This window comes from Somniosus microcephalus, chromosome 24 (genome assembly GCF_052327205.1).
Source record: "Somniosus microcephalus isolate GS21.2 chromosome 24, FLI_Smic_1.0, whole genome shotgun sequence".
NCBI lineage: Eukaryota > Metazoa > Chordata > Chondrichthyes > Squaliformes > Somniosidae > Somniosus > Somniosus microcephalus.
The window spans coordinates 41,842,581-41,858,222 of NC_141010.1; the positions used below are offsets into that span (position 1 = coordinate 41,842,581).

Sequence of the window (15,642 nt, forward strand, 5' to 3'; positions counted from 1 at the left end):
TGAGGTGCAACCTGTCCGGCTTGTAAACATCCCACCTCCCCCAGAAACGGTCCCAATACCTCAGGAATCTAAAGCCCTCCCTCCTGCACCATCCTTCCAGCCACGCATTCATCTGCTCTATCCTCCTATTTCTGGACTCACCATGGCACCAGGAGTAATCCGGAGATTACTACCTTTTTTGAGGTCCTGTTTTTTAATCTGACTCCTAGCTCCCTAAACTCTGCTTGCAGGACCTCATCCCTCTTTCTACCTATGTCATTGGTACCGATATGGACCACGACATTTGGCTGTTCACCCTCTTTCCCCCCCCCCCCCAGAATGCTCTGCAGCCATTCGGTGACATCCTTGACCCTGGCACCAGGGAGGCAACATACAATCCTGGAGTCACATCTGCGGCCGCAGAAACGCCTGTCTGCTCCCCTCACTATAGAATCCCCTACCACTATTGCTCTTACACTAGTTTTCCTCCCCCCCCCGTGCAGCAGAGCCACCCGTGGTGCTCAGGACTTGGCTCTGACTGCACTCCTCAGAGGGACCATCGCCCCCACCAGTACTCAGAATAGAATACCGGTTGGAGAACGAGATGCCCTCCGGGGCCTCCTGCAATGCCTGCCTGGTCTTCTTCTGTCTGGTGCTCTCTGTCCACTCTCTCTCAGGCTGCGGGGTGACCACCTCACTAAACATGCTATCCACGTAGTTCTCAGCCTCGCGGATGCACCACAGTGACTCCAGTCGCGCTCAAGCTCCGTAAACCGTCGTTCGAGTCATTGCAGCTGGTGACACTTACTGCAGATGTAGTCATCCATGCAACGCGAAGCGTCCATGACTTTCCACATGCCACAGGATGTGCACTCCGCCAGACTGAGCTGCCCTGCCACTCCTGCCATCACTTTGTCTAACAGACTATTTAAAAGACTAACTACTAACCTTTATTTAAAAGTCTAAGAACTACCCTTTATTTAAAGACTAAGAACTAACTTAACAGAATAAGCTTTAAACTTAAAAAAAAAACACTCACCCACTAATCGCCACCCACTACTCGCCAATCAGCTGCTTCCCTTGTGCCGATGTCACTTTTAATCTCTGATACGTCACTTTCGAATGTTGGCTGTTGAGGACCGCTCTCGCTGCTGCCGCTGCCGGTGAGTCTGGGCCTCGCTCTCTCTCCCGCTCCTTATACTCCCCGCTGTCGCTCAGGCTCCTCCCAGGGCCGCTCTTGCTGCTGCTGTTGCCGGTGAGCAAACATTGCTATCGGGGGGGGAGGAGTGTGAAATATCAGATGAAATAAACATAGTGAGAGAGGAAGTATTAAGGGGTTTAGCAGCTTTAAAAGTGGGTAAATCTCCATGCCTGGATGAAATGTATCCCAGGCTGTTAAACGAAGCAAAAGAGGAAATAGCAGAGGCCCTGACCATCATTTTCCAATCCTCTCTGGCTTCAGGTGTGGTGCTGGAGGACTGCCAATGTGGAGCCCTTTTTTATAAAAGGGAGAAAAGGATAGACCGAGTAATTATAGGCCAGTCAGCCTAACCTCGGTGGTGGGAAAATTATTGGAAAGAATTCTGAAGGACAGGATAAATCTTCATTTAGAAAGACATGGATTAATCAAGGATAGTCAGCATGGATTTGTTAAGGAAAGGTTGTGTCTGACAAACTTGATTGACATTTTTGAGGAGGTAACAAGGAGGGTAGTGCGTTTGATGTAGTGTATATGGGCCTAGAAATTCAGTGGACTGCGCCACCCGTTAGTGCCTTAAGAGGGCGCTAAGTGGGTCGGAAGCCACTGGCCACGCCGCCCGCTAAATTTAGCGGGACGCTAATGGCGGCGCTAGCCGTTAGCGCTGCGCTGCTACCGATGATGTCATCGGTGTGCGCAGCGCCCCGCTACCGCCCCGATCGCGAAATTTAGTTGCACCCCCTGCTTTAGCGCCGGTCGCTATTTGCGACCGGTTCAGTGGGGCCTACTTGCGGCGGTAGAGGCGCTGAGGTGTGGGGCGGCCGTTTTTTTTGCTGGCCGCCTGCCAGCACCTCTCCGCGCCGCCGTCCCCGGCCTCCTGAGCAGCCCCCCCCCCCCCGGCGAAGTGCCGGCTGTATCCCAAGAGCCCGGCACTTCTCTTCGGTGCCGGGCTCTTTTGCCAGCACTCGCGATCTTAGATCGTGCTGCAGCAGGCCCCTCCCCTTTAAGAAGGGGAGGAAGGCCTGCAGTACCGCAGCGCGCCGTGGCGCTGCGGCACGTTGCGCAGCGATCTTCAGCTGCAGCGCCCCAAGAGGGATGCGGGGCGCCTCGAGTAGCGCCGTGCTTCCCTCTGGGGCGCGCAAAGTGAATTTGCGGTGGGCGGCCACGACTCCTTCTGGGGCGCTACTTTTGGCGCCCTGGCGAGGCTGGCGCCCCATCTAGGCCATGGACTTTAGCAAGGCTTTTGATAAGGTTCCACATGGCAGACTGGTCACAAAGTTAAAAGCCCATGGGATCCAGGGCAAAGTGTCAAGTTGGATTCAAAACTGGCTCGGAGACAGGAAGCAGAGGGTAATGGTTGATGGGTGTTTTTGTGACTGGAAGGCTGTTTCCAGTGGGGTTCCGCAGGGCTCAGTACTAGGTCCCTTGCTTTTTGTGGTATATATCAATGATCGTGACTTGAATATAGGGGGTATGATTAAGAAGTTTTCAGATGATACTAAAATCGGCTGTGTGGTTGATATTGAAGAAGGAAGCTGTAGACTGCAGGAAGGTATCAATAAATTGGTCAGGTGGGCAGAACAGTGGCAAATGGAATTCAGTCTGGAGAAGTGTGAGGTAATGCATTTGGGGAGGGCTAACAAGGAAAGGGAATACACATTAAATGGTAGGACACTGAGTAGTGTAGAGGAACAAAGGGACCTTGGAGTGCATGTCCACAGATCCCTAAAGGTAGCAGGCCAGGTAGATAAGGTGGTTAAGAAGACATACGGAATGCTTGCCTTTAGCCGTGGCATAGAATACAAGAGCAGGGGGGTTATGCTTCAACTGTATAAAACACTAGTTAGGCCTCGGCTAGAGTACTGCGTGCAGTTCTGGTCACCACATTACAGGAAAGATGTGATTGCACTAGAGAGGGTACAGAGGAGATTTACAAGGATGTTGCCGGGAGTAGAGAATCTTAGCTATGAGGAAAGACTGGATAGGCTGGGTCTGTTTTCCTTGGAACAGAGGAGGCTGAGGGGGGACCTTATTGAGGTGTATAAAATTATGAGGGGCCTAGATAAAGTGGATAGAAAGGACCTATTTCCCTTAGCTGAGGGGTCAAAAACCAGGGGCACAGATTTAAAGTAATTGGTGGAAGGTTTAGAGGGGATTTGAGGGAAATTTCTTCACCCAGAGGGTTGTGGGGGTCTGGAACTCACTGCCCAAAAGGGTGGTAGAGGCAGGAACCCTAACCACATTTAAAAAGTACTTGGATGTGCACTTGGGATGCTGTAACCTGCAGGGCTACGGACCAAGAGCTGGGAACTGGGATTAGGCTGGAGAGCTCTTTGTTGGCCGGCGTGGACACGATGGGCCGAAATGGCCTCCTTCCGTGCTGTAACTTTCTATGATTCTGTCACTTAGCCAATTTTGTATCCATGTTGCCACTGTCCCTTTTATTCCATGGGCTTCAACTTTGCTGGCAAGCCTATTATGTGGCACTTTATCAAATGCCTTTTGGAAGTCCATGTACACCACATCAACCGCATTGCCCTCATCAACCTTCTGTTACCTTTGCTCAAGGTATTTTGTCCTTGCTGCACCATGCAGTACTTCACCCAGTTTATTTATCCACGTGACCTGGCAGTGAGTATCGACAGGCTACTCAGTGGCAGCGGCATCGCAGCCAAGCCTGATCCCGCCCTTGCCCGATGTCCGCACATGCACGCACAGCAGGGGTAACTATAAAGCCACCATGAACAGAAGCCTTTCCCAATTTTTTCTCTTTCTCCCTCCAGCAGGGGAATTGAGGTCAATTGTGGTGATGCCCCTATCCTCATTGGCCAGCTAAGATCAGGTTACTCGGCACAGACCAGAGATTGGATCTGGGACCACCTTGTCTGTATGGCTACTGATACTTCAAACAACTGAAGGTGTTGAAAATTATGAGGGGTTTTGATAGAGCACATAGGGAGAAACTGCTTCCACTGGCAGGAGGGTCAGGAACCAAAGGGCGCAGATTTAAAGTAATTGGCAAAAGAACCAGAGGAGAGATGGGGAGAAAAAAAATGTTATGCAGCGAGTTATGATCTGGAATGCGCTGCGTGAATGGGTGGTGGAAGCAGATTCAATAGTGACTATTAAAAGGGAGTTGGATAAATACTTGAAGGGCAAAAATGTGCAGGGCTAAAGGGAAAGAGCAGAGGAGTGGGACTAATTGGAGAGCTCTTTCAAAGAGCAGGCATAGGTACGATGGGCCGAATGGCTTCCTTCTGTGCTGTATGATTCAATGATTCTACTCCCTGTTAACCTCTTTGAGCTAGAGAGGGAGAATCACTACTGGTATATAATGGACCTTCTCTCAACTGAGGGACTAAAGGTATTTTCTTGATCCTGCTTGGTTTTTCTGTTTATATTGCTAAGGAGACTTGACCTCATCTGTATAACCCAGTTGATTGTTAACCCTTGTGTTGAGTGGTTATGTTTATTGCTGTTTTAAGTTATTAGCGGTCTATTTAGTAAAAAAAAAACTACCTGTTTTCTGTTTTCATTCTATAGCTTCAGCGGTTGAAGAGATCTCTGTCCTTCAAGACGATCCTCAGAAGCAAAAGCGTTGAGAATTTCTTTCAGCGGTCGAACAGCGAGGTGAAATTCCCAGCAGAGATACTGCCTCCTCCACCCACTCCACCGCCAACTCCGCCCACTGCTTTCCTGCCAGAGGGTCCACCCACCAATGAACCACCAGCGAGGAAATCTCACCAAGTCTCTTTACCCCTCAAACCAGTAAGGACGCACAACTTTCAAGAATTTGTCTTCAAAAAGCCTACATTTTGTGACATCTGCCATCACATGATTGTAGGTATGTTTCATGCTAGTTGGGACATGCATCACCTCAATGATGCTCACTAACTGATAGCTGGGCTTTTGAGATTCCATGCAACATTTCTGGATCACCAATGAACCATCATTGCATCTACAATTCATCATTTAACATTAATAGTTATGCAGTAGTTACGTACTTGGTAGCTACAGTGCTAGAGAGTTGGACTCGCCCTCCCTTATGATTGGAGACCAGCAATTGACTTCAGGTCCACGTTGGCTTTACCATTCACACTTCACTTGGAGGATGAGTCTTGCTAGCAATGATGTGATGTTGAGCTCTTAAAAAAAAATATATATATATATATATATATAAATTTGCATAGTGCACTCATCAGCGAAACTGTCATTTTCCTTTGGCATGCCCCTGGTAAATGAATGCTACTTTGCTCTTCAGGTTTCCCATACCCCTGGACATTTATAGGAGATTTATTAATTGTATTTACATAGAAATTACAGCACAGAAACAGCCGATTCGTTCCACCTGTTCTGTGCTGGTGTTTATGCTCCACACATGCCTGCCCCCCCACCCTACTTCATCTAAACCTATCAGCATAACCTATTCCTTTCTCCCTCATGTGATTATCTAACTTTCCCTTAAATGCATCTATGCTATTTGCCGCAACTACTACTTGTGGTAGCAAGTTCCAGATTTTAACTACCCTCTGGGTAAAGAAGTTTCTCCTGAATTCTTTATTGAATTTATTAGTGACATCTTATATTTATGACCCTTAGTTTTAAACTCCCCCATAAGTGAAAACAACTTCACTACATCTATCCTCTCAAACCTCTTCATAATTTTAAAGACTTCTATTAGGTCACCCCTCTGCCTTCTCTCTTTTTTCTAGAGAAAAGAGCCCCAACCTGTTTACTCTTTCCAGATAGTTGCAACCTCTCCGTTCTGGTTTCATCCTTGTAAATCTTTATTTTGCACCACCTCCAGTGCCTCTTTATCTATTTTGCAATCTGGAGACCAGGATTGTGCACAGTACTCTAGTGTGGTCTAACCAAGGATCTATATAATTTTAACATAAGCTTTCCTTCCTGCAAGCTTGGTGCCACACATTCTGCAAAGCCCACTTTGGATGCAAAGGCATCACTCTAATGTTAACTCCCTTCCAGCTGCTAACAGCAGAAATGCTGGTGTAACACTTTTCTAAAATGGTGATGCTTAGAGATAAATAATAGAGAATTATGAACTGTCCAGCATGGTGCAGACAGAGCGGATCCTTAAAAGGTTCATTCGAATCCAAAATGTCTAAATCTGGCCAAGGTTCAGAATATCGTCTAAATAAATCCAAATTGCTCCAATTAGTGGATATTTTAAGGATATCTCTTTTACAGGAAACTTTGTTATATCCAGCACCGACGGGACCAAGCTGTTGCCGATCTATCAAAACTGCCGGACATACAAAGTTAACGTTGAAGCATACGGAGGTTTTCATCTCCGTATCTGACAACAAACACTGTTGCTTAGCAACAGCTTGTAAACAGTCGGCCTGTACCTTGGAAGCGTCTCTGTAGCTTAGCAACAGCTTCAGAGAGACTTTCCAGAGCCCGACTGTTGAAAACAAAGCCACAAGAAGAAAACAAAGCCACAAGAAGAAAAAAAACCTAACAAAACGGCTCCTGATTTCTGCCGGTAGATCGAGGTTTCCGGACATACAACCTCCGGATAAACCAAAGTTTCCTGTAATAAGGAGTCTATAAACCCTTTCCCTTTTCACAAAGGATCCAGTAGATTATACTGATATTGCAGAATAAGTTTTCCTGAGGCAAACAATTGTTTTTTTACAGCATTAGATGCTGACGACAGCTCACATGGTGCAGCAGCTGGCAAAATGGATGAAAAGGGAACAATGTCAACAAGTTTGCTTTTCTAGCTCACCAATATTTTCAGATAACCCCAGATGTTCTGAATTTCCACAGTTGAAAGGCAGACCTGATGCTCTTATTCAAGAAGACATGGGATGACGGCCCTAGGAATTCCTTCCCTAAACCTCTCCGCTTCTCTACCTCTCTCTCCTCCTTTTTAAGACGCTCCCTTCAAACCTAGCTCTTTGACCAAGCTTTTGGTCACCTGTCCTAATATTCCCCTGTGCGGCTCAGTGTCAGATTATGACACTGCTCCTGTGAAGTGCCATAGGATGTTTTACTACATTAGAGGCGCTATATAAATGCAAGTGGTTGTCGGTTTCGCTTTCAGAGCCACCAGGATAACAGATTAGTTCTGCAATTTCTTTTAGGCTTCCATGTCCAATGTTTGTTATAGCACTCCGAGTCAAAGTGAAGAAAGAATGATGTTCTGCCCCAAGGCGTGCGTGGTTATGTTTTCTAAATAGGATGTGGCACAAGGGCACATTGAGTGAGGAAACGCGCAGTGAGCAGAGCCTTGCTTGGTAGGAGTACAGATTGGAGAACTGGGCACAATATTCAGCAGCCCTGTGAATCAGCCGCGCTGATCTGTGCGCCCAATTCTCCAACCCGCAATCCCGCTGAGCGAGGCTGTACGCCGGTTTTCTCTATAGTATTCACTACATGGGCTAGTGACATCCAGTGCCACAGCAGTAACACTGGGCCAACCTTTCTTCCAGTGTTCTCTCCTCCTCTCCAGAAGTCATTGGGGATAATTTTGACTTTGGATGAGTGTAAAACTGGCGCTATCCATTCAGCCGCCCTAAAAACTCATTGACCCTTTTTATATAACCCTCTTTATAGGCGAATAACAGACGCTTAAGCAGCCAATATGGTGGGCAGTGTGCACACACATATTCCGTGGCAGAAGTGCACTGCCCACCATGTTGGTAAAGACTCCAACATAGACATCCAGGGCATGCGCCTGAACGAGGCATTAGCCCTTTGCATATAAAAATAAGGGACCTAGCGCGTGTTTGAGGCCCCCTGCCGGAAATTGGGCTGCCTTGAACGTATCTGGGACCGAGCAAGCTGAATCCAGGATAACCATGTCTACCTGCGGCTTAACCTGTAGTCCTTAAAGGGACCTCTAGAGGCCATCACCAAAAAGGTAAATTTTTATTTTTTAAAAGTATTGGTCTTGGTCACTGCTCAGTATGGACCTTCTCTGGTCAGGTGGAGAGTGTCGATGTACTCTCAGGCTGCCGTCAATGCTGTTTGAAACCGGAGGTGGGCAAGAGTCTCTCTCTGACCTTCCCTAGTCTTGACCTGTTGCATCCCTGCACTGGTAGCGGTATTAGAGTGGATAGCTCCTTGCGGGCTGGCACGGAAAAGATGGGCCAAATGGCCTACTTCTGACTGTAAATTTCTATGATGATACTTACCTGAATGTGGAGATGGGAGGAGCACTCGCTCATGTACCGCAGCTTGTCTGCATAATTTAAATGATCACGGGGATCTTTGCCACTGAAATGGTGGGCCAACAAATCGACCCCTACAAGGATGCAGCAGGTCAAGACTAGGAAAGGTCAGAGAGAGGCTCTCGCCCACCTCCGATTTCAAACAGTACTGACAGAAGCCTGAGAGTACATCGACACTCTGCACCTGACCAGAGAAGGTCCATAATGAGCAGCGACCAAGAATAGAAAGGGAGAAAATTCCTCAATAAAGGGGGAGTCTTGCCCACCACCAAAAATACATGGCAGAACTTGCTTTAATCTGGGTAGCCAGGACTTTATCGATAACTTTCAGAATTTTAAAATTACCCATTGCATTACACAAGAGCTGAAAATTACAGCATGAATCTGGCAGGACTTGGTGTGGGGGGATGCAGAAGCACAGACACTTGGGCCGCGAATTTAATTGCGCTTAGGGGGCAGGTTTGGAGGTGGGACTGCTGTCAAAATCGCAAACAACCCGCCTCCACGCGAGTCTTCCAGGTGTCTGGTCTGTCAGTGGAGAACTGACCCGACACCAAACAGCGGGGGACACAGTTCTGGTACTTAAGGGCTTGTTAAGAGGCAATTTAAGAGGATTTTGAGGCTTACTTGTAATTTTACCTTCTTCCCCACTGGTTACCCGCTGTTCGGGGAACACGCCGGCTCAACCTGGCGTGTTTTGAGTCTGGTCTGATGTTTGTGAAAGACTGACAGCTGCAGAAGTGGTGTCAAGGATGCCATGTTGCAGATGGTGAGTTTCACTGTTGATTACTGCATTTTTAATACATATAGAGATTTCTTTAGCTTACAAATTTTTAAATCCAACTTTATGTCCAGTGCCACCTCATTGGGAGAACCTCTCTCACCATTGACAGATCGCTTCTGTCATCTCACCTGCAGCTGCCATCTATTGCAGCAACATCAGAGCCAATGAAACAATCAGACCTTGGTCCTCTGAATCCTTCCACGATCAGCCCCAACAACAACATCACCAACCCTCGCCACCATCACTTGATGCTGCACTGAACACAGGGCATCAGCCCCTGACAAAATTGCTGGCTGGGAGGCCAGCGATGGCATCACCATGGCCAGATTTTCTTCACTTGATGCTGTAAACCCTGGCTGTCACATGATGTGCCAGGTTGTCACCATCCCATACCAGCACCATGAAGCATCCCTTTAATGTCCAAGCCATTCCATGCACACACATCACTATAGCGGGGTGGGGGGGGGTGGAAGTTATGACTGAACAGTCACTGGAATTCAGTAAGACACTTCTCAATGTGCGCTCAGATCTGTCCAATAAGGGGCACTTTTGGAAAAAGATATTTCACTGTATGACAACACATTATCAGAAACTTCACATGGACATTGGCTAAACCTCTCAAGTGCCCACCCTTGTGTCTTGTTAGTTGGTATGCTTGCAGTAGAATGAGGGTGCGTGTGAGGGATGGCTAGTGAGATGGGGAAGTGATAAAGTAGATAGAGGGTTGGGTGGAGGTGCAAGGTAAGTTGGTGTCCTGGGAGGGTCTCTTCCGCCCTTGGAAGGGAAGAGAACCTCCCTACGTACCATGACTCCCTCCATAAGCATATGGAGGGAGTCATTGGAGAGCCTGGGTGCAAGCGTTCACCTTTGTGTAGTGCTCGTCGGTGTTTGCAGCACCTCAATCCTGTCAAACACTGACGGATCAACTGTCAAAATAAAATTGTGCATGGTCCCTTTAAGGAAACTGGCAGATGATGCGTCATCAAATGAGATCATCAGACCCGCTTCCTGTTAATTGGCCGGTAAGCCCGCAGGGTGGGCGCAGCAAGGCCAATCGAGGGAAAATCACATCTGCAGAGCGGCTGCAGCTGGGGGCGGGACTGGAACCCGGAAACCAGCTGTCTCGCCTCCAGAATTAAATTTGCGGCCTCAGTGAAGTAAATGCATAAATAAATCTTGGCACTAAAAGCCTCGCCAGTTCCATCTTCCTTTAGGGGGGTTTGTGATAAATGGAGTCCCAGGCTGCTGCAGGCCGAGCTCTCTGTAATTCGGCCTACTAATCAATAGGATTGCCGCAGAAATTTTGCTTTAAAATCCCACTGACCTGAACAATAGTTCTTTTAATTTGAAAGAATTTTGGAATCAATGTTGTTCCTGTCTAAAGCCTCAGTTGCCGGTAGGTTCTTGCGGCGGAGGGTGGGGATTAGATGGTGGCCTGAGGTTTCTCTTGGTAATTGCCATGCTCATTCCCATTGGTTGCATCTCCCACGTCTGTCGTCGTCCCTCAGCACTGCTCCCCTGTCGGATTAATTGGAAAGCTGAGACATTACCTCACACACACGACAGACCTACAGATACGCAAAACAATGATTAGATAGATAACCACGGCCTGGGAATCTATAGTGAATTCTGTGCTGGGCCTATACTTCCTGGAAAAATATCAATAAATGTTGTTGTTGCAACTGATTTCCGTTACAAAAGAGAATTATCTTCATTTAAAAAAAAAACTTATTTTTGTTTGTTTGGGCAAGGAAAGATCTAGAAGAGTTCATCATTTAAGGTTGCTGCTGATCTGGTTTTGGACTAGACAGCCCAGTATTCAAGTGGGATGTCTGGAAATTTCTGACATGGTAACTGGATGCCACAAGTCGCTGAAATTTAATCAACAGCAAAGAAAACAACACAACGTACTTTTCATATTCATGAAGGGCAACAGAACCATATCTGCCCGCTACACGCACATTGGCACTACCTCTACAATCAAACAGAATGGAAGAGTATCTGTATGAAAATAACCCAATAAATGATAATCAGCAGATCAGATGTGGGGGATGTTTCACTCTCAAACTCACAAATCATTTTGAGGAGGTGAGCTCACATTGTATCTAGACTTCCAAAAATTCTAACCACTCTCTGGGTAAGGAAATTTCTCCTGAATTCCCTATTAGATTTATTAGTGACTATCTTATATTTATGCCCCCTAGTTGTGGTCTTACCCACAAGTGGAAACATTTTCCCTCTATCCACCCTATCGAACCATTTCATAATCTTAAAAACCTCCATCAGATCACCTGCCAGCCTTCTCTTTTCCATGTAAATGATCCGGAAAAGCAGCCTAAATTCATAGATGACACCAAGGTAGTGCATTCTGTGGACTCCAGCAAGGCAGCCAAGATCTTACAAAGCTCGAGCAGGATTTAATTTGAGCTAATCAATAACGAACGATCTTCAATCCAAACAATGCAAAGCATTGCAGTATAGGAGACCGATGCACTGCAATGGGACTTGGCAAGGGGGAAATTGAAAGATACCCAAGGGCTGATTTTAACTCCCGGAGGAAAGCTAGCTGGAGCGTGTGATCTGCGCGACATCATCGGAGGATTTTAACCTCTGGGCCTTATTTGAATGTGGTAGTTTCATCCGCTGTCAAAATCAGCAAGCGTTAAAATGGGGGAATCGGAGGGAACGGAGTGGAAAATGGAACCGCTCCGATTTAACTGCTCCTTTCCCGCCGATTGGGACGCATTAAACTTTCTACCTCTGCTTTCAGTTAATCCATTCACTGTACCCAAACAGTGAGAGGCAGCAACAAACAAAGCATACAGGATGCTAGGCTCCATCCCCTGAGCTCATGCTGAAGCCACACAAGGCCCTGATCAGCCTGGAGTACTGGACACCGCTCTGGTTATCACATGGACCCTAAAACGGTGCAGAGGCGAGCAACTGATCCCTGATCCCGAGCCATCAGGAACGACTCGCTAAGCTTCAGCCTTGAAAAGAGGAGAGATTACTGAGACATGACTGGAAACAATGTTTTCTGTTAGACCAGTGAAGCAAGACAGGACACTGGATTCGTTTACGAAACAGTTATAAGTTTTAATGGGAAGAGGAGTCATGCTGGTATTTTAGAAGGATGAGATCAAATAATCCTGAAGGACTTTATTTTTTAATTCTAACTGGTCTTGTGAACACGTCCGAGTTCAATCTAGAGCTTCTCGCCTTGTCCTGGCCCTGTTCAGTTTGAACTTGACAAAAGGTGATAACCTCAGTAGTATTATTATCACACGTAGGGGATGCGAGGCTGGGTTTTAATGAGTTTTACAATCATTGGACCAGGCTTGCAAAAGGCTTTCATGAGCTAAATATTACACCGGAATTCAGGTAATTTTGAATTGAAATTGAAATTTCCCACATCAATGAATCAATCAATGGGGCAGAACTACAGCAGCCTTTCAACCGCAACAACTTGCCCCGATAAAGCAACACTAATATAACATAAAATGTGCCAAAATGATTCACAAAGTGGGGCGGTGGGGGGAAGAGGGGTTCAGAGCCAAGCAGGAAGAAGGAGGTGAGTTAGGCTTCATGGCCAAAGAAGTAGATTTAAAGGAGACTTTTGACACTGAGGAGAGCTGCAGGAAGTAGAATCATAGAAATTCACAGCACAGAAGGAGGCCATTCAGCCCATCTTGTCCGCACCGGCCGACAAAGAGCTCTCCACCCTAATCCCGCTATCCACCCTAATCCCACTTTCCAGCACTTGGTCCGTAGCCTGTAGGTTACAGCACTTCAAGTGCATATCCAAATACTTTTTAAATGTGATGAGGGTTTCTTCCTCTACCACCCTTTCAGGCAGTGAGTTCCAGACCCCCACCACCCTCTGGGTGAAAAAATCTCTCCTGAACTCCCCTCTAAACCTCCGACTAATTACTTTAAATCTATGTCCCCTGGTTATTGACCCTTCTACTAAGGGAAATAGGTCCTTCCTATCCACTCTATCTAGGGCCCTCTTAATTTTATACACCTCAATTAGGTCTCCCCCCAGCCTCCTCTGTTCCAAAGAAAACAACCCCAGCCTATCCAATCTTTCCTCATAGCTAAAATTCCCCAGTCCAGGCAACATCCTCGTAAATCCCCTCTAGTGCAATCACATCCTTCCTGTAATGTGGTGACCAGAACTGCACGCAGTACTCTAGCTGCGGCCTAACTAGTGTTTTATACAGTTCAAGCATAACCTCCCTGCTCTTGTCTTCTATGCCTCGGCTAATAAAGGCAATTATCCCGTATGCCTTCTTAACCACCTGTCCTGCTACCTTCAGGGGTCTGTGGACATGCACTCTTTAGTGTATGTGCCTTTAAGACAGAACTACTTTTACAGCTCCTGTATACTGTAGTACCGGCAGTGACCACACCTGTATATAAGCCTTGCGCATGCCCCTGTACCCCCAGTCTTGAGACTACCCTCCTCCAGTAAATACCTGTTTATCGTTAAGTTACAGCATCCGTGTGGTTATTGAAAAACAGCATACTCTCAGAATCACGGATCTAACAGTGGCAACGAGTGTCGATTCGAATCTACCTGCAACTCTGCATTTCCCTTCGAGGGCGGTGTAACAAAAAAAAAAAAGTCAAGGCCAGGAACACGGGCGTCGACCACGAGCAACCGCCCAGTTGTCCGGCAGAGAGTGAACATCGCAGGGGAGGCTGTGGAGAGCCGGGCTTGGTTCCCCAGCCACGACGATCAGCAAGAGACTGACGACAGGTCCAGTGCAGACCCTTCCCGGACAGCGGCGGCTGGAGCCGACCGACGGCGGAGAGAAAGCCGAGCAGCGTCGACGGGGTAAGACAGAGGGTGAAGCGCACAGGGCGCAGCCGGGGGTTGAAAACCGAGCGGCGTCGAGAAAAAAAAACAAACCGGAGAGAGAGAGGGTAAAGCAACAGCCGGGTTCAGGACCGAGCGGCGTCAAGAAAAAAAAAAAGAACTCGCAGAGCACAGCCAGGGCTCAAGGGCTGAACAGTGTCCGCGGGGAGAAGAAGGGAGAGCGCGGGAGACGCCATTGAGCCGCGGAGAAGAAGGAAGAGCGCGAGAGACGCCATTTTTAGAAGCCGCAGCGGAGAAGAAGGGTGAGCGCGGGAAGGAAGGAAAGCGCGGGAGGCACCATTTTGTGCCAGCGGAGAAGAAGGGGAAGCGCGGGAGACGCCATTTTTGACAGTAAATCACACCCAGGGATGCCGAAGAGTGGCAGTATCTCTACGTTCGACAATGAAGTCGAAGATTGGGCGACATATGTGGAAAGTATTGAGGTGTACTGCAGGGCTAATGAAGTGCCAGATGCTAGTAAAGCACTGGTTTTGTTAAATTCCATGGGTGCAAAAACTTATGGGTTACTGCGAAATCTAATAACCCCAGAGAAGTCGGTGAACAAGAATTTCGAAAGCATAGTAGAAATCCTACAGGACCACTTAAACCCCACACCGCTGCTGATAGCAGAACGATTTAAGTTCCATAAAAGGAACCAACACAAAGACGAAAGCAATGCTGAGTACCTAACGGAACTGCGCAAGCTATCGAAACACTGCCAGTTTGGAGCGGGACTAGCAGATACGTTAAGGGACAAGTTTGTGTGTGGGCTACAAAGTGAAGGAACCCAGAAACGGCTTCTATCAGAAAAGGATCTTACGCTGGACAAGGCTTTCAGTATGGCAGTATCACACGAAGCAGCCGCAAGGGGAGCTGCAGAGATACAACGGAGACCGCAAGAATATGGCACCAATGAAATGTCCTATGGAACAGGGAAGTGCTATCGCTGTGGCAGAACAACACATGACCAGAAAGATTGTTGGTTCAAGGACCAAGTGTGCAGACAGTGTGGGAAAGCAGGACACATAGCAAGAGTCTGCAGGTCTGGGAAGAAAACCAACAGTAAGAAATCTCCACAGGAGAAGTACAAAAAGGTACACCAGGTGATGGACAGTGGTTCAGACGAACAGAAAAGTGACACAGACTCCGGAAGCAAGGAGCTGGGTTGTCTGAAACTACATAATGTAACCAAAATGGAGGATCACCAGACTATCTGGGTTACACTCAAGATAGACGGAGTCCAAGTGAAAATGGAATTGGACACAGGATCAGCCCTAACAGTCATAAACCAAAGGGACTACAAGCGGCTATTTTCACATATACCCTTGAAAGCTACAGAGATTGTCTTGAAGATGTATACGGGGCAAAAAGTCTACCCCAAAGGAAAAATAAGGGTGAAAGTGATATATAAAGGCCAGGAAATACCTAAAATGGATATATATGTATTGCCAGATGGAGGACCACCACTGCTAGGACGTGAATGGATCCGGAAGATACAATTAGATTGGCATTCCATACAGGCACTGAAGGTTGAGGCCAAAAAGGATGACGACGTCATACCTGGACGACTGTCAAAAATGCTAATTGATGCAAAAGAACTGTTCCAGGAGGGACTAGGAAC

General features: G+C 47.3%; 1 protein-coding gene across 1 annotated transcript in view; it reads left to right on the forward strand.

Annotated features, from left to right (window-relative positions):
• LOC147101272 (SH3 and cysteine-rich domain-containing protein 2-like) overlaps window positions 1–15,642 on the forward strand; it is a 145,996-nt gene that overhangs the window by 75,768 nt on the left and 54,586 nt on the right. Inside the window, exon 2 of the mRNA XM_085966563.1 lies at window positions 4,721–5,021. Within this exon, the coding sequence (XP_085822689.1) occupies window positions 4,721–5,021 (301 nt within the window). The remainder of the gene's footprint in view (window positions 1–4,720; window positions 5,022–15,642) is intronic.